Source organism: Platalea leucorodia (genome assembly GCF_965183815.1).
Source record: "Platalea leucorodia genome assembly, chromosome: 4".
NCBI classification, from domain to species: Eukaryota; Metazoa; Chordata; class Aves; order Pelecaniformes; family Threskiornithidae; genus Platalea; species Platalea leucorodia.
Genome location: NC_138826.1, coordinates 18,534,577 through 18,554,235, shown reverse-complemented (window position 1 = coordinate 18,554,235; position 19,659 = coordinate 18,534,577). Strand labels below are relative to the sequence as shown.

At 40.4% G+C, this 19,659-nt stretch overlaps 2 protein-coding genes across 16 annotated transcripts in view; one reads left to right on the top strand and one right to left on the bottom strand.

Moving 5' to 3' along the window:
- MARCHF5 (membrane associated ring-CH-type finger 5) overlaps nucleotides 1–11,341 on the bottom strand; it is a 42,675-nt gene extending 31,334 nt beyond the window's left edge. For 3 of the 4 annotated variants that reach the window (XR_014228035.1, XM_082310399.1, XM_082310401.1), the window contains exon 1: nucleotides 11,018–11,341. Coding sequence is in view for 3 of the 4 variants with exons in the window: in XM_082310399.1 (XP_082166525.1) it covers nucleotides 11,018–11,061 (44 nt within the window). In the remaining variant the exon portion in view is untranslated. The remainder of the gene's footprint in view (nucleotides 1–11,017) is intronic. The other variant, XM_082310400.1, reaches the window with a different exon arrangement.
- CPEB3 (cytoplasmic polyadenylation element binding protein 3) overlaps nucleotides 11,266–19,659 on the top strand; it is a 99,152-nt gene continuing 90,758 nt past the window's right edge. For 2 of the 12 annotated variants that reach the window (XM_082310389.1, XM_082310385.1), the window contains exon 1: nucleotides 11,701–12,212. In XM_082310389.1, the coding sequence (XP_082166515.1) occupies nucleotides 12,185–12,212 (28 nt within the window). In that variant the 5' untranslated portion in view covers nucleotides 11,701–12,184. The other 10 variants (XM_082310392.1, XM_082310391.1, XM_082310397.1 and 7 more) reach the window with 10 other exon arrangements.

Here is a 19,659-nt window from a genome sequence, read left to right as displayed (position 1 = left end):
CTGCATATGTACCAAGGTTAGGAATCACTGCACAACTGCTTCATTACTTTGTCAGAATTCTGTCATTAGCTCTGCCATTCGATGAGCAAAACTATCTCCATTTTTCCTCTTTAGCCAAGATGTAAGTTAAAGCAAGCATTTGGTCGACTTAAAGGCATTTAACTTTAACCTTTATTCCTTCAAGTTCTGAAACAAGGGATAACAAGCATTAGTCCTTCCTATGTCCTGGAAGATTTACTTTTCCGTAACAGAAGGTTAACATGTACTTACTAACTTCCTTAATCGAGCACTAACCATATCTGTTTTCAAAGATTGGTGTCAAGATGTTTTTAATCTACTGTTTTAAACTGGAATGTTAAATGCAATTCCCAGTCCCAAAAGAAGACAAAAATATGTAGTCTCTATTAATCTAGCACTAAACAATGTTACTTTGCACTAGGGGAAAGGGAAAGAGAGTTGCATCAGAAAAATACCAATACTGGTATTCGTGGTACGTGTACAGAGTAGATGACAGATGTTACAAATATCAAGAGTGACACACATACAGAATAGACCAACCTTGACATGTCTAAAACTGTAGCCATCTTGACATTAAAGTGTTGTTGTGACAAGCAAAAGATAAAGGACAAGAAATGCAAAGTTACATTCCATTCACAGAGTCTGCATTATGTGAGCTCAATCTCCTGCAGTAATTTTCCAGTATCACGCAGGTAATGTAAAAATACAAATTAATCTTTAGCCACAATATCTTCAGTTACAAAAGTAAACACATTAGCATAGATGTAATCTGTTAGAAACCAAACTTACAGCTACTAACTTTACATTCCATTCTTAGGCAAGGTAACTGTGAAATAAAAGTTGAATTTTTGTATGATGTATGCCTAGAGAGTTTCATGGTTAAACTGACCATACAGGGTAAGCAATTTTTCTGTTATGTTCTCCCAAAGAAAAGAAGAAAAATAGGAAGTGTAGTCCTAAAGCTGCAAAAATTGGCAGGAAGACTCCAAAGCAAGCAAATTGCTTTGAACTCAAAGAGTTTATGTAACAGACACTATTACTCAAGTTATTCTCAGTTTATAACTTCTATTTTTATCAGATAATTTACAGTGTAAGAAAGAAAACCAAAAAGCTCTACTGAAGTCAGTCATCTTATATCCTCCTAATATACATAATAAAAACTTAAAAATTTGAGACCTAAAAATTACCAACAAAAAATTAAACACCAAGAAGATATATTCTTGGGACATTAATACCTCAAGAACAACAAAAACCACTCAAATGTGGCAGACATTGAAAATTTCGAAATGTCTTTACTCTGAATAAATGTGAACAAAACTCCAAGGTGTCTGATCATAACATTAAGTAACTCTCCTCGGCACCCTGTAGAATTGACTGCATGACTCACCGGCAGAACAGTCACAAGCACTGAGCACATGGCCTTCTGTAATTAAATCCTTCACAGAAGGCTAACTTATGTTGGCACATTTTAGTCCAATATAGAATATCCACTTCTAAACAAAAGTATTCAGATCTCAAGAGGAGGCATTTATAACAGAAGAAACAAATGAGGAGAGATCAGAAAGCTACGTAAAGACAACATTACAGCTTTAAAACAGAGGGTCTAATCTTTTTTTCTAGAAAGATTGTCAAGAAATAACTACTATATTAAAATGGCTTTAAAAAATAAATCGCTGAATGCCAGCCCCTCTTGTCCATACTAACTCTATTATTTACTACCTTCACAGTGTTAACACTTCCCGTTAATACACACACCTTGAATAAGAGACGCATGGCCAAAGGGAGAAACAGGCACAGATACAGAAACTGAGAACACTAAATAGTTCATAATGCTCATCAGCAGTCAATCACCTAAAAGCCTAGAAACACGAACTACACTTACCCAGGAAGCTTGTTTCCAAACATAAGCATATACCAAGATTCCATGGTTGGCCCTTAAATCAATTGGTATTTACTTATTATAGGAAAACTGTTATATAGCAGGCCAGTTTAATTTTCATTTTTATCTTGATCGGTTAAGATAATTAAGATTTAAAATTATGAACAAGTGAACAGCTAGTCCCAGATTTAATATAACTTCAGTACAACCTTTTTTTTTGGAAGTTTAAAAAGTGGAGATTTTTATTAGAATTCTTCTTATCCTATATTTGTGTTAGGCAGGAGGTATATAATCCTTTCCCCAGAATCACTGTCACAAAAATCCTGAGCCTAAGCCCTTTCATTGCATGTGTCCTGGTTTCAGCTGGGATAGAGTTAATTTTCGTCTTGGTAGCCGGTATGGGGCTGTGTTTTGGGTTTAGGATGAGAACAATGTCGATGATGATACACTGATGCTTTGGTTCTTGCTGAGTAGTGCTAAGCTGTCTCTAAATAGGTGCTAAGTGGCGCTCACACTGGTCAAGGACTTTTCAGCTTCCCCTGCTCTGCCGGGGGCACAAGAAGCTGGGAGGGGGCACAGCCAGGACAGCTGGCCCAGACTGGCCCAAGGGCTATTCCATACCATATGACGTCATGCTCAGTATATAAGCTGGGGGAAGAAGAAGGAAGGGGGGACATTGGGCGTTATGGCGTTTGTCTTCCCAAGTAACCGTTCCGCGTGATGGAGCCCTGCTTTCCTGGGGATGGCTGAACACCTGCCTGCCGATGGGAAGTAGTGAATGAATTCCTTGTTCTGTTTTGTTTGCGTGCACGGTTTTTGCTTTGCCTATTTAACTGTTCTAATTTATTTTACTTCAATTATTAAACTGTTCTTATCTCAACCCACGAGTTTCCTCCCTTTTACCCTTCTGATTCTCTCCCCCATCCCACTGGTGGGGAGTGAGCAAGCAGCTGCGTGGTGCTTAGTTGCTGGCTGGGGTTAAACCACAACAGCATGGTAGAAAGCTATTGACAAAAAGCACCCATTAAAATAACAGGAGAGAAAAAAAATCTTAGAGAAAAGGAAAAAACAAGATTCCAGTCCAACTAGACAAGAAGTCATCTTAACTTCTAGGCACAGATTTCAGAGCAGATGCTAAAAAAGGCTAAGTGCAGATTTGCCAGAAGGTATTAGTGGACTGTACCTCTCGTTTGGCACCTCCAGCACAATATGCTCATCTCACGCAGTGCAAATAGAGCCCTAATACTGTGTTGTCTCCCTATTTAAATTGGGGTTGCATCTAGACCTGGTATCATAGAATTATTTGGGTTGGAAGGGACCAGAGGAGGTCTCCAGTCAGACCTCCTGCCCAAGGCAGAAGCAATACTGTGAATTCAGACCAGATTGTCAGAACTTTCTCCAGCTGGGTCTTGAAAAGCGCCATGGACAGAGATCCACAGCTGCCCCGGGGAAACCTGTTCCAAAGCTCAACTGCATCGCTCCCCATCCCCACATGCTGAAACCTTCTCTGGTCAAATTGACGGTCCTCGTTTCTCATCATCCTGCCAGGAACCTCCAAAAAGAGACAGACTGTCTTCTGAACAACTTCCTCGGTAGGTACTAGAAGGTTATTAGGTCTCCCCAAGCCATCTCTTCTTCAGGCTAAGCAGGCCCAGTTCCCTCTAGCTTGTCCTACTAAGTCATATGCTCAAGCCCCTTGACCAGCTTGTGTAACCTTAATAACAGTTTCATTTAGACACATTAACCAGAAGCAGTTTGCTTAAAAGAACTTAACCACTTCAGATTGGGTCTTTTTGTTCTTCTGCACTCAAGATGGATTTGCTACTTGAGGTAAGCCACAAGTACCAGTAAAAAATGAGCAAGTCATGCACTCTTTTGATAAAGATAGGTATTACATCCTATAACAAGCTAGTACCCAGCTGAGAGGAAGAAAACAAGATATATCAAAACGCTGTTACCACTTCCACACAAGGAACTTCCCACCCACTCTGCAGTACAGTAAGACCATAAGCAGGTTAAGATGTCAGAAGCACCAAGCAAACAAGTCCTAAACAGCTGGTGTATTCATTACCACTTTAAGTATTACTTAAAAAAGACATTCCAAAATTAATACCTGAACCTTTAAATTTATCATTCTCTGTAAATTATTATACATATTAAGAGATGTATTCAACACATTTGCATTAATTGTCAAAAGTTTTAATTTCAGCAAGCACTGTAAGACACCATGCCAAAGGAAACAATCACAGTTAAGCACCATTATAGAGGTCTGAGCAGTTTTATGTGGAAGATATCAATAAACAGGTTTTTGTATAGCATTTTTAGATGAAGCAGATACAACATCTGAAAATATTATTTGAATGTCTTGATAATACATGGAATACCAAGATTTTTAGTACCAAACATGATAAATAGTCTCTCAAGAGTTTCCCCACACTGAAATAAGAGGAATAATTGCCTACTGTCTGCAGGTAGAAGTTAACAGTTAAGCAGCAATTAAAATGTGTATGTTTGTTTCTAAGCATATCAAAGCAGACATCAAAGATGGAAATATAATGTACACAAGATGACAGCCAAAGGTTAAGATAGTTTCTAATAACATGCTGACACTTTTATACTACAGATGGGCAAAAGGCATTCTACAGGCAACCAGTCTTCACTAACCACCTTTACTGATAAGACACAGGATGAACTCCATCTACACGGAACCTTTGGCATAAAGAGAACTGGAATAGCAAGGGACGTACCTGGGATGAAGCAATAATGAAAAAGTGTAGCTATTAGAAAGTAATTACTGTTTCAAACTTTCATTCTTCAAACCCACTCTAACATATATATAATTTTGCTTTTTCCTTCCTGTATTAACATCAGCTTCCAACCAGTTGGGGTAAAGACAGGGAAGAACACCTTGTTTCCTTTCTGGTAGAGATTAACCCAGCACAGGCCATTCTTTATTCTTACATTCTCTTCTTTCTAAGCATGCATAACCTACTCTAGAGGAACAACAGAAAGCCAGGTACTTCTAGTTGCTGATAGAGTTTGACCAGAAACCAGGGAAAGCTCTCCTTCAAAAAAAAAGAGTTTAACTGTGTTGTGTAGAAAGAAAACAATCAGTGCAAGTAAATCAGACTGTATAACTGCAGAAACAGTAAATAGTTTGCATAAAGTAAAAATACTATATAAATGCTGTAAAGTGTTTTATGTTGTTTATTACTCTGCATATCTTATCTGGTTGAACTCCACTCCTACAAAGATTTACTCACGTGTCAACTTTAGTCAGTGAGATTATTCACAGCGCACAACATCCAGTACAAGTTTAAGGAGTCCAGAATAAAGGTTTTTAATCAAGGACCACACTGCACTAATTACATTGCCTAGGTTGTATCATTAAGGTCTTAATCCAAACCTTGTCTTTGGTTACTAAAGTATCAGCAGTTAATCGTGCAAATAAACCTATATCAGTGCCCGCACTTCCAAAGAGGGAAGGAAAAGAAAAGATTCATATGAACACAAACAGCACACATGCTAACTGGAATGAAAGGAGCAACTGAAAATGATGTACAAAACCATTGCATATGCTGTTTTCCTTAAAAAAAATAAAATTACCATGGAATCAGATGACAGTTCAGAAAACTGAAATAGAAAACCCATGAATTTTCTATTTTGCAACTTTTGAACCTCAATTGCTAGCATTTCTCTGACAAATCAGTGCTCTGGGGCAAAGAGAAAATTTAGTTGCAATAGCATTCCTCTCTTGATAGTATAAGTAATTTCTTAAGCCAACTACAATTCTGCATTTTATCTTTTAATTGCTTTTAAAGTCTACCTGCAATTTCAACTCCTTTAAATAAGGAATTGCAAGGGTAGAGGACAAAACAGTCGTGTGATGTTGCTCTAGTCTCTATCAAGGAGGGCTGCATATTGATCACAGTTGAACCAACTACTACCCATTCAGAAAATAAAGCATGCTAATTCAAAAGTTAAATCACGCTAAAATTGCGACTACACTGATTCTTCAGCATGTACCTGCACAAGACTTCAACAGATTATTTATCACATTTTGACTAACATCTTTGAATACTGAAAAAACAGAAGGCAAAAGTGACCACATTCTGGCCAGCTGGCAAATATACAGGAAGAAGCGAGCCGGAGTTGTCTTTCAGATAGTGTAAGGAGCATCACAAATCACTACCACAGAACATGCTTTAAAAAAAAAAAACACTACAAAATAAAACCCCAGCATTCTGCAGCCTTGGTATAATCAACTGCAAGAGCAATCTACACATAATCCAACTGAAGTCAAGAAAATAAAGCTTAAAAACATGAGTACATTGTAGCATTATGCCTATATCTACCTGAATGTGAGCCAATGACATAGCCAGGAAAAAGCTGGTTGTGAGGCTAAGCATTTGTTTTTTTAAAGACAGCAGATTGACCAGATTATCTTCACAAACAAATAAATCAGAGACTATCTGATGATACACTTAAAGTAACATTTTTTTTTTTAATTTGACCACATTGAAGATTTTTTTTTTAATTACTCAAATATATACATTGTCCAGGTTTTCTATCAATATGGGCTTGCCATTGACTTCATTATGGCAAGTACACGTTTAATAACTGTTTTTCAAATCTTGTGACTTCAGAAAGCAACTGCTCAACCAACACCATGTAGTAGATAAATAGTTATTAGTTTTGTTTTCTCATATGTATTCTAACAGCAACTCTGGTGGGACCCAGTCAAGTGTTCTGTAAGGCTACGTAGCACGGGATCACAGCCAACTGATGTCCTGGCAATAACATGCAAGCTACTACAGAAAGCTATAAAATAGCAAACTGACAAGATATAGCTATAGCCATAACTTAAAAACAAACTGAATTTACACATTAGTTCTGCTTAAAAACATAACTATAAAAAAATAGCAGAGGTAAAGTCAAATTGTGTTTGACAAGCAAATAACACAGGAAAAATACTAAGTATTTAAAGGATTAAGTTTTTCATCAAAGAGGGCACCAAAATCTGCCAGAAAGTTCAACATCTTATCTTCAAAGTTACCCAGAAGAATGAAAATGTTTCAAAAATGCATTAAGAAGCCAGAATACCTGTTGTGACAGGTGCTACACAGGGCAGCTAGAAGAAACAATTAGAAGCGTTCAATTGGAAGAACTGTTGTAAAAGAGTGCTGAGAGCCAGAAAATTTATAGGACCTAATTGAATAGGAAACATGAAAAAAGCCCACAAAAGACTAAAGTTTTTTTGTACATTTTCAAAACTATGTTTGAAAACACAAGAAGGACTGACTCCGTTCATGATCTTCGCATACCAGGCACAAGAATTTCACTGTAAAGGTTCAACATACCAATACTATTCAGAATATAATATTTCTAGGTATTCCTTTAAAAAAATGCTTTTACATTAAAAATATGTATGGCATATCAAATGGCCTCTGCCTGTTAAAATTTGACAAATGCATTAGGATTGACTTTCAAATAAAGTTTGCCCTGTGCACTCAATAGAGTAATAGCTAATAATTTCTAACATATTTTCATGTAATCTGGCAATTTTATTTAAAGAAATCTTGAAAAACGTTTTTGCATTGATTAACAGCACATAAAAAACCACTGCCACATAATTTCAATTTTTTAATGGAAATTCCTATCATTCCGTAATTTATGCATTAAACCAACATGAATAAAGGGATTAAAAATAATAAAACCTCACCATTTAGACAGACCACTAACCACTGCCTTCAAGTGCACACATTAGCCCAGGAATATGGCCCTTTACAAAGATTGCAAAGAATTCTGCATGCAGAAAAGGATGGTATTTTAAGACTATTATCTAGGCCTGTTACTTAAACATGAGCTAGAAGAAAAAAAAAAAATTACAAGAGGGATGGAAATTCCAATTTTGAGGCCAGAAAGGATCATGATAATCATCTGGATTAGTTTCCTAAATGCAGACGAGAGAACTCCAGAATGTAGTGTCACTTCATAGTCATGTCTACTTCTCATGCTTCTTGTATTTATGCTGTAGCTAATCCTTCAGGCAAGTATAAAATCCTTAGCTAGACATTTCAAGTAACAAACACCTTATACCTTAACAGCTATTTAGCCTCTTTGTTACAAATGTGTGGTTTGCTTCCAGACTGAAATTATGCAAGGAAAATAAAGGAGAGTGGAGCACAAAATACATAAAAGAAAGATGAATCCCAGGCAACAATGTTGAGGTGCTATCAAGACACTGCTTACACTGGAGAAATCCAAATTGCTTTATTAAGGAAAAAAAAAACAACAAACCAACCTGCAAGTCATACAGATGTACAATCTAAGAGCCAGGAGAAGCAGCCAACCATCTCTCTCACAAATACATAATTAAAGAACTTGCTCTAGGAGCTCTGACCGTTGTATACAAAGCAGCACATACATTCAGATCTGCAGCAACACCTTGCTCCTGATACAACAGTACCTCACCACTCTCAGTGTGACCACCTAGGTATTGGAAACAAAAGAAAACCTTATTTTTTCCCCTCCTAATGACTTAACTATTAGAATCAAATTAAAGCCTTATTCATTGAAAAGGTATTTTCTGCATCCTTCACTAAAAAAATCTCAGTTTGATTTAAAGAATGCGCTTTGTGTTAAGTTACAATCCATTAACAGTTACTCTTAAGCTTTTGCATACATACTTTTTCCTCTTACCCAGGAAAACAACTGTCTGTCATAAGCAATAAAGATAACAGGGTAGTAGAGGCATTTCAACCCCTCAGAATCCCTACAGATGAGTCATTCATGGGTTACATCCCCTCATGTGAAATATTGAAGGTTTATCTTGATCATCACTACATACAACATGAAAACAGTTACATATGACCTTCAGAAATAAGAGATAAATTAAAATTGGTTTCTTCCAATGTAACCCTGCTCCATAAACCCAATATGTAACTGAAAAATTATTTACACTGACTGCATTTTGAGGTCTTGGTTACTCCAAAATCTTTCTGTTGGTATTGTACTACACTCTGAATTAAACTCAAATCCTACATACTTGGCTCCTTCTTACCACTCCATTCACCACTTCTCACACTACTGTTCCTAAAGTTTCCTATACTGAGCCAAATAAATTCTTATATGAAAGCCATAGTCTCTCTTCGTACCTCCTTTCACACTACCTAGGTACTTAAAACTTTTTCCGCGCTGTCCTTGTTATTAAGAAAGTCAGGGACACTTCCATTTGTTTTAGATTATATCAACTGTGCTAATCCAAGTTTACTGGAGAAAGTCTTTGAAAAGGGCCAGATATACAAATTACAATTTCACAAAGCTGAAAGGATACAAGAATATTAAGTGTACATCAAACCCACACATAACAACCGAAGAATAGTAAACTGTTTTGGCCACCAGTTAACTAATTTCCCCTTTTTAATTAAGTGTTTAATTTAACAGTTGTTCACAACACAGATTATAAACACCATCTTACAGCCATTTCCCAAAAGGGTGAACTAGGACTTCATGGTATGATATAACAGCCATAGACAGTAGGGAATCCACTCAGAATATCATGGTTTCCTAGAACTTGAAAACATAAAATATTACATATTATTGGACTACAACCTTCAGGATGGAGGTTTTTTTTTTTTTTTTTTTTTTTTTAGTTTCAGGAGTTGATTCTGCAACACTCAATCCCCCCTCCCCCTCCCCCAATAGTTCTATCATCCTTCTCCCAATTCTTTTTGTCTTCCTTAATTTTTCCCTTTTATTCCCTACATTCACAAGAAGTATATCAAACTGAATACTTTCCTGATAGTATTTCTAAAAATCTACCTCCTTCCTGTTACTTCTTGGAAATGCACTTGTTGTTCCTGACTGCTAGCCTCCTTGACAGGCATTTTTCTAAATTCTAACCTAAATCATTCCATTGTCATGTCTCACTCCTTCAGTTTTTCTAAAACACAAACAACTTTCCCTCCCTCCCCAACTCACTTTTATCATCTCTCTGTATCAAACAAACTTCTCATCGCCACTTTCCAGGCTGCACAAGTTCTGCCCCTGCCTCACATAGTTTATATCTCCATCACTTGCCTGATGACAGCCTGTATTTTGCTAAATCCTCTTTCCTTAGAGGTGACCTGGAAAGGAGAAAAACACTAGGGTTTTTTTTTTGCTTCCTTATGATGAAAGCTTGACAGGTTCATCAACACAAGCCTAATTCCTTTTGGGCCCCCACCTTCTGAAACACCAGGCTATCACAACTCCTGCAATAAAAGGCTACCAAGTTGTTTTTGTTGTTTATAGGGGTGGGCCTTAAGGGTTTCTGGATGACTCAAAATTACATATAAGGAATGTTAAGCCCTCACTAGAAGAGAGTGAAAGTGCTACATATTCAAATAAAAGCATAAAGAGAAAACAAGTGTAATAAAAATAATTTAATAGTTAGTAACCATCTTTCCTCCCCTACAGTTAAGTCAAAGTAGTTTTTAGGTTGTACTTTTTAACAGCACTCCAAAAAACAATTGTAAGCTTTACCTCAAAGACCATAAAACCAGCAACAAACCACACAACGCCAGTTAAGTTTTGGTCGTCTTTTGGTGCCTTATTTTACGTGCATGCCAATGTTTTCCATACCTACAGTACCTCCTAGACCCACAGAAACCGGACAGCCTTCTGCAGACCGCCGCCACTCTCCCCAGAGCCCCTGTCAGCCCAGACACACCTCCTCCTGCCCAAAGGCTGCCAGAGCGATCCTCCCACGCCCCCCACGCCGCCGCAGATACCGCGCTGCTGCCCGCGGTACCTTGCACTGATTTACGACAGAGCTGGCACGACTTCGCCCGGACCACCAAAGTTTCCAGAAGCCAAAAAGTGAAACCGGACCCGCGCTCACCGCCCCAGGCCCTGCTGCGCCGCCACCGCGCCTCAGCCCCGCCGCCAGCAACGGCTGCGGGGGCCCCCGCCCCGGAGCGGCCCACCGCAACTCCCCCCGCGGCCCGCCGGCCCGAAATACGCCACAGGCAGCGCCGACCCGCCGCCGCCGCGGGCGGCCCGGGAGACGCGGGCGACTCACACGCCCACCGAGGGGGCTCTCTCCCGCCGGGCCCCAGCGCCGGGCCCTCCTCGTACCTGTCCATGGTCTGCGGCAGGGCCAAGCCCGTCTGCTCGGACATGGCTCCCGGGAAGAGGAGCGGGCCTAGCCGAGGGCCCAGAGCCTGACAAAGGCGGCCCCGGCGCCGACCGAGCCGCGCGTCACGCGTGTGACGGTAGGGGAAGGGAAGCAAAAGGAAAGGCAGCGAAACCGCCCTCCACCAGGCAGCCGGGGCGGCCCCTCCTTCAACAGGCGGGGACGAAGCGGAGGACCGCTCGCTGAGGCGGGACGGAGCCGCACGCAGAAGCTGCGCGGCCCAGGCCGCCGCGCTGCCGGGGTGAGAGGTGGCGACGCCGCCTCTGTGAGGTAAGTGCTGAGCGCAGCCGCGGCGCCCGTCACCACCCGCTCGCCGCAGCGCGCCTGCGCCAGGGAACCGGCGGCGGCCCCGCGGCGCGCTGGGAAGTGTAGTCCTGCCGCCGCCGGGAGTTTAAAGGTCCGGCGGGGCGCACCCCCAGCCTCTCCCCTCCCCGTGGCGCCGCTGCCCTCCCCTCCCTATGCGTCTCCTCGCCGCCGTCGCGTAGTCGCTGCCCGGCACCGCGCGCGGGGCAGGTAGGGGAACGCGGTGGCGGCGGAACGGCCGCGCCGGCGTACGGGGGTAGGCGGGGGGAAGGTCAGCGCCCGGCCCGGCCCCGCGCCCTCTGCAGCGGCCGCCGCCCCTCCCGCCGCGGCCGCCGCCGCCCAGGTTCCCCTGAGGGCCCGAAGGGGTGGGGGAGTGGGAAGGGCCCTCGCGCCACCGCGCTCCTTCCTCGCGCAGCGACCGTTGCCCTCCGCGGCGGGTGAGGGGAGCGGCGCAGCCCCGCTCCCGCCGGCGGCCGTCCCCCCTCACGGGCGGAGGGAGGGAAGGAGGGAGAGGCCGGGCCGCCTCCTCCTCCTCTGCCCCCTCCCCGCTCACGCAGGGCGTGGGGTCCCCCGTCAGGGAAGGAGCACCCTCCTGCGCACCCCCGCCATTCCCTCGCCTGCCGAACAGGTGCAGGCGGCTCCCGCCCCCTGTTCGGCCGGCCGGGCCCCCGGGACCTGCCCTTGGGGCGGAGAGGCCCGAGGACAGAGGGGACCTTGCCAGGTGCCTTCCCCGGCTAGGCTGCCGAGGAGGGCGGTGGCTGGCACGGCGGAAGGGAAATTAATCCGTTTCTGTGGACTTGTTGGCAATGACAAGGACAAGCACCCGGCGCCCTTGTAAGTGGCCCTTCGTGCTCGGTGGAAGCCTGGTGGCCACTAGCTTCTGTGTGCAAGTGGGGTGAGGCGTGGGACGGCTGGTGGTAATGATAATGCTCTCATTTCAGTTTGTAGGTGTGCTTCCTAATGGGAAAAAAAATTTAAAGTGCTTTTAAAGTTTGTTTTATGTTCTGAAGTCAATACCGAGCATTGCAGTCTGTGAAACTGGAAATTTAGAAGCTGAAAAGCCTTTATAGAGCAAAGAGGTGGATAGCACCTGGAGAGAAGTTGCCTTCCCATTTGTCTCCACCATGGGTGTCTGTCTCCCACTCTTACTTCTCAGTCCAAGTGTATGTGTATTTGCATACATGTAAAGGTTCTGCATAATGTCGTGTTCCCCAAGCAAAGGGTGAGATCCTGCTTTTCAGAGGCAGTTTTGACAGTCCAGATTCTTGGTAAGGTTGGTTAGTAAAGATCAACTTTGAATTTTCCTTTTCAGGTTATATAGAAATATATATATGTATTATATTTTTAATAAATAGCTCTTGTAATAAGTTTTGTTACATGTAACTAGTCCCTGATACCTTGTGTAAATTACAACTTTGTTATACTGCAGTTGCTGTACAAGGTAGTAATTTACAGGGCCAAACCCACAATTCTACAGCTGCATCAACCTACATCTGTTCTTGGTTGAGACAAGTAGCATCTGCATGGTGGACGTACATGACTACAGAGATCAGGTAGAATAGGAAGGAGGCTTTAGTGAACATACTGGATTCTTTGACTGTGTTGCCTTAGCTAGCAAAAAATCAGCCTTTGTTGAGAGAAAAGTGTTGTAAAATGTGTGTAAAATATCCAGACTTGGACTTGTAAGCTGTATTCTATTTATACAGTAGGGAGGGTGTTGTTTATTTTCTAATTGCTACAAATATCATAAACAGGAATGCTAAAGTAGTTACAGTGATGTAAATGTTCTTTACAGGAAGTATGTATAGAAGCAGATAGGAAGAAGGCATCATGCTGACATCCTGTCCCAGAAAATTTATTTTGTACTTATTCTTGGGACAGTAAAATATGGTTTTGCTTGCACTGCTGAGAAGTCTTGGATGTACTGTGGCCTGAGTAAACCATATGGGCATGACTTCCTGGAAGAGAATCTAATACACGCTGTCCCAATTACAGCTGTTCATGAAATGTAAGAGCAATATTAGATATCAGAGTTTCTGGTTCCTAATCTTGGTCTGGAATAAGTGCATTGTCTATTGGCCAGAACACTGATCAGCTAGACTAGCCAAATGCTTAGATTTTATATATTTATTCTCAAACATTACAAATGGAAATGGGGAAACTGGTTTTATTCCTGGGATTATGGGATTTGTGCAATTTCTCTATTTTTGCTTTGGAATGGGAAGGATATGCTAGTTGCCTACCATTTAGGATAAAGCTATGAGGTCATGATGAGTAATAATGGCTGTGAACAATACCTACCTGAAGAAATGTAACCAGAACCCAGGATCACTTGGCTACCATTTGAGGCTGGAGAACAGTCTGTGACAAAGGCAGCTGCCATCAGCACAGGGAGGGATCACAAGACTGGACAAAACTTGAATATCAGGTCAAATAGTGAACACTTGGCAGGTTTGGACATTTTTTTTTTCCTTTTTCTTTTTTTCCAAATATGAAATATAAAAATATAATAAGATACATAAAAACATGATAGGACAAGGGGTAATGGTTTTAAATCGAAAGAGGGTAGATTTAGATTGGACATAAGGAAGAATTTTTTTACGATGAGGGTGGTGAAACACTGGAACAGGTTGCCCAGAGAGGTGGTAGATGCCCCATCTAGGAAACATTCAAGGTTAGGTTGGACAGGGCTCTGAGCAGCCTGATGTAGCTGAAAATGTCCCCGCTCACTGCAGGGGGTTTGGACTAGGTGACCTTTGTAGGTCCCTTCTAACCCAAACTATTCTATGATTCTATAACGGCAGACCTCTTAACATCCCATAAATAGCATAGAGATCCTGGAATTTGAAAACTGATTTGTGCCTTTTTATTGTTCAAGAGTTTGTTGGACAGCTTGGGGTATGTGTTCTCCGTTTGTCTGCTCTTCTCAGAATCAAAGTGTGATCCTAAAATACATATATAACCAACTGTTTCTAAATTTGAGAAAAAACTCCCTATTCCTTGACAGAGCAAGAGTTGTCATTCCATCCTCATCTCTTCCCCTTAACAAGACCGGATATGCAGCTGCTCTATTCAGATGCTTGCTTTATTCTCACCAACAATCTCCTCCTTCAGTTCACACTCCCTCATCCCCTTTTCCTCTTCATTTTCTTTCCACTTTTTTTTCTTTATGCTTCCTTCTTTGCATTGGCAATTTCCACTATAAATCTCAGGTTGCCTCTTGCAGTTTTTTCATTTTTTAAACTATTGCTTCCCATATGGTGCCTTAATAGATTCTTCCTTGTTCCTTCCTTCTGTCTCCGTAATGTTCATTGCACTGTCTCGCTTTGTCCTCTCTTACCTTCATCGGGTAGTAGCTGCATTTGAGCCCAGAGAGAACTCTCCTGGGAACTCCCTTTCACCAATGCAAAGTGAGGGAAAATGATTGCTACTAACTGAGATTCGATGGAGTTCAGCCTCACTGATACTAACTGGAGGTGGCAGCCATTTTGAATTAAATAAAACTGCACATTTGAAGGCAAGTACAGAACTTAATGAAAATCACCAAAACCAATATAAGCTATTTAGGGCTTAAAATTGAGCCCTAAATTTGGCCATCAGATTTATATCAGAAGATCAACTCTTAAAATACTGAATTGTTTGATAACAAATTTATACAGAATTAAGCTTAATAAAGAAGTTGACAAGCAATTACTGTAAGAATAATATGGAAGTATATTAAATATTTATCTGACCATTTCAGTAAGGCCTGAAAAAGAGGCCGAATAATGAAGGAGCAGTACCTTAATACAGTTCTTTTGATCTGACAACATTAAGGCTATTGGAATTATTCACTGTTTTCAACAAAGCTAAGTAACCCGGCAATATGAAAACGTTCTATTTTGGCAAAACTGCATTTTAACTGCTATGGTAGTTAAATTAAAAGATCAGTTAGGCATTTTTTAATCTACTTGATTCCATCTTTAAAAAGACAAGGAGCTCTCAATTAAGCTAAAATGAAACAAATCTAAACTGAGAAAAATGTTTCTACAATAAAACTAATTTTTTTTCAGTAACATAATACTTCATTTTAACCTTCAAGCTCATTGCAATATTCACTTTCTGGCAAAAGGACTAGCATGGTTTGTTAGTCATAGTAGGCTTAAATTGCTTCACAATGAATTTAATAAAATAAAAATACACTCAATACAATGTTAATTGGGTTAGCTAGGCTTATTTGGGCCTTTCTTACATTTGTTTCTGTGGAACTGGCCCAGGTCAAGTATTTCAGGTACCAGACTGAATTAAGCTCTTGCATTCTGATACAGCTGTTGTTATTATCTTTTAAATTCCAGTTATGAAAGAGTTGGCTGGTAGAAACAAAAGATGGTTTTCTTCTAGTGTGTAGTTGATCAAAAACTGTGTTTACATCCTGATTTTCTTTGGTTCTGGAGTGCTTCTCATTTGTGAATATCATAATGAGCACTCTCCTTATCTTAATAATTGATCTACAAAGTGAAGCTGTCTCCTGGGAAGAACTGACAGCAAGGGTGCGGTCCCTTCCACATGAATCCTCAAATCATCTGAAAAGCAATAACCCAGAAGTAAATGGGGACATAAAGGAGGGGTATAGAACACCTAGAGCCAGCCCTGTGCTAGCTGGGATATTTCAACAAATGAGGTATTTTCAATTGCTGTAAGAAAGCAGTTTTCCTGCCCTTAATGATTCAGAGTAGCACAAACAGGTTAGAGCAAGTGTTGAGAAACTCTTAATTACAGCATTGATTTAAGGCAGGCAGACCATACAGTCCAACATAAACAGACTGTAGAAAGCAGAGACGTAAGTGTTTTAACAACCCATTTTCAACTGCCCTAATTTATCTTTCTCAGCTTTAGTCATCTCTCTTTCACCCATAAAGCTATGCATATTTCATTCTTTGAAAAATCAGCCTGCAATTTTATTAAACACGGATATTTTCACGCTTCTGATTTCAACTATGTAACGTCCATACAAGCATTAGTATTTGGTCCTGAATAATTAGTATTATGAATAATTACCCAGAATAAATATCCAGAATAATTCATGGACCAGTACAAGACAGGACACAAGTGCCAGTAAATGAAATCCTGAAAACTTTACCCGACCTACATTAATCATCAAAATATTAGTATCTTATGACAGGAACTCCTGTCAGGCTATGTATTGATGTAGAAGTTGGAGATATGCGGGTAGTGGAAGGGAGGTAGTTGAAATGTGGAACAACAATGTACAGAGTAGATGGAACATTAAATCGGAAAATTTGCACCTTTTTTTTCTGAGTAGCTTATTTTTTGGTAGAATTTTCAGTGTCGTAACAATAACTCAGTAATGGAAAAGTGGTAACTTGGAAATTGGGAACTATTAAAATAGTACAACTTTTTGCCTCCGTGCTGATTTTGACTTGTTTTACATTTTTGTACTCGACCTATTTGTGTTTGAGTTTCAGAATGTTGTTTGAAATCGTATTATGACAAGCAGTTATTTAATATTGTCTTCAGCTAAGCAACATGACACTATCTCCTTTGTAATAGCTGTATATTTTATAGCTAGTATGAGCTTACAATTAATTTCTTATACTAGAAGTCTGGAGTTTGGAAGGAAGTTTGGAAATACTAGAACCATTTCTTTGTCTAGCGATTGTTGTTCTGAATAGGTAGCTATTTGATCCAGGCTTATAAATTAAACTGTTAAAAGCTCTTATTTAATTACTCACTTTCAGCCCAATCTGACAGATATTTATTTTCTCAGAGCTGGTGATTCAGACTGCAGCAGTTTTCCCTGGAAAGAGGGGTATGCACGTATTTTTTTTTTTTCCTTTCGTGCCTTCTTCCTTTCAGGATAGGCAGCAGTGAAATGCCATCTATAGATAAGACTTCAAACCCCATGATTCCTTGGGAGCGCATGCGCAGAAAGCTTCCAGTTGTCAAAGTGCTCTTGCCAGAGTGGTCGACTATTTGTCATATACCAAACCTGAAAGAAGAAAATAAATATACTGTCATTTTGTTGATCTTTAAATAGAGAAAATCCAAAGGTAACTGTTCCTTAAAAATTTCTGTGTTGACTGCGTGGGTTACTGCATGCAAAAGGAGCTGCTATTGCTATGGGGATATAGATTTCCTGTACTGGATTGTAAATTTGCACAAATACTTACACCAGCAAATAATCAAGAGGTACTGCATATTAGTCCAACATTAGACATTGGCTGGCCTGTCTTTCAAAGTCATTTATTATCCAGTGTTTTTCCATTCAGACTGGCTTCATTCATTAAAGGTAGGTCTTGACCTTGACAAGAGGGTTGAATTGTGCAGTGATTTTTTACCTTTAAGAAGCAATATGAAAATGAATGTGGATTACAGTCCTTAGGATAAAGTTCAAAAACAACTGTCTAAGTCAAGGTACATATTTGAAGCAACTGCTGTGCTAGCCACTGTAGATAACCTGGTGACTAACTGATTTAAATATACTTTATTGACACCAGAATTTTAACATTTCAGCTGCTATGTTTTTCTCTCTAAATATGTTTTTGTAGTGATAGCTCAGAACCAGGGGAGGGATAAATATAATCTTTTTCGCTCTCTGATGTGGAATCATCAGTGATTTTATGTAGCCTTAGGACTAATAGCAATTTTGATAGAAATGAAGCTATGGAAAGCTACACGGAGCTTGGTATATTATGGCTTACTGCAGTATTGCTTTAAACTGCCTTGCAAGGTTTTCTGCACCACCAGCAGCAGAGCTGCCTGTTACAGATGCAATTGTTTACTCCATTCTTCTTAGGAACTTGCCTTAATGTTGTCTCACTGCATAGTCTGTTCATGAACCCTTGCTGTTCATGTTGCATGTTGAACAGATAAATAATAGGGAGCATGAGCAGTGACTTAATTGATAGCAGAAACCTGTCCTGACATTCATTTTAACTAAAAAGTGTGTGTATGGCTGAGAAGAGATTTGAAAGAAAGAAAGAAAGAAAGAAAGAAAGAAAGAAAGAAAATGTTAAAGGTACACATGGACTATCTGAAAACTGTTGGTCAGAAAGGAGAGGGTCGTCAATTTCACTCTCCGCCACCTTTCTTAAACAGTTAATTGATTTGGCCTAACTTTGCTTTGTTACATTAAAACAACAATCCTAAAAAAATGCAATCTTAGGGATGTACTTGGCATATGATTAACTCAATAGAAATGCAATTAGGTATTCAGCAATGACCATCTTTGACATAGTGACTCAATTAAAGTAAGTGATTTTTGGCTCATTTAAAATAATTTTGAGATTTAGAATGGTCTCTTCAATTGACTAAAAGTCTGCAAAATGTGGAGGTTCCTGTTCTAGTTTCATACAATTGCTGTTCGTTGATGTCTGTATATGCATTAGTACTATTGTGTTTCAAAATAATAATCAAATTAAATGATCTGACCTATTTCATATGCAGCACCATTTCTTGCAGATGTAAGACTCGACCATTCTACATACATTTATCTTTTAAAGTTTAAACTTATGTATTGATTTAGCAAATAATTTGCATCACTAGTCTTTGTCTTGTGCATGTAAAGATGGCTTTTAAAATGCAGCATGTCTGTATTTTAGATATTTCAGTTTGCCCTGTTTTTATTTTTCATTGTGAAAGCATCAGGAACATCATGGTCTAATAATATCTCCCAGATCCTGCTCGTTTTGACCTTATTTTTTTGCAATGAACAAATTACTGATGATTTCCTATATATAGAAGTAGAGCGAGTAGAAATACCTTTAAGCAAAGGACTGCTTTGGTGTAAAATAGCGTTTTACAGGGGAAGATCGTAAGGTCACTGAAGGCAAATATAAGACCCATCGGTGGCTTTGTACATGAAGTGTCTCCACCCCCCCCCGCCCCCCCCCCCCCCCCCCCCGCCGTCATTGCGATCGCTCCTCATGCCCGAAGCAAGCGGCGAGCTGTGCGGCAGAAAAAGGCCAGAAAACGATTGTGCAGCCAAGAACCCCTCCCGTATCAGTGCGAGATTTCGCGTGTGCTTGCTCTCTGATAAATTTAAATAACTGAAAGCTTCTTTGTTAATTAAGGAAAATCGGTACCCGGCTCCTTTAAAGGTCCCCTAATAGGAAAGGGGGTGGAGAAGAGTGAAGACTGGTGTCTTTTTAACCTTGCTGAAGGACGCAGCAGTATTTATTGACGTATGCAAATAACCAGGGGGAGGAGGTGGAGGAGGGTGCTTGGAAAAACAGGAACCAGAATCAGTTTCTCATTGCAGGGTGAGAGCTCTGAGTTCCGG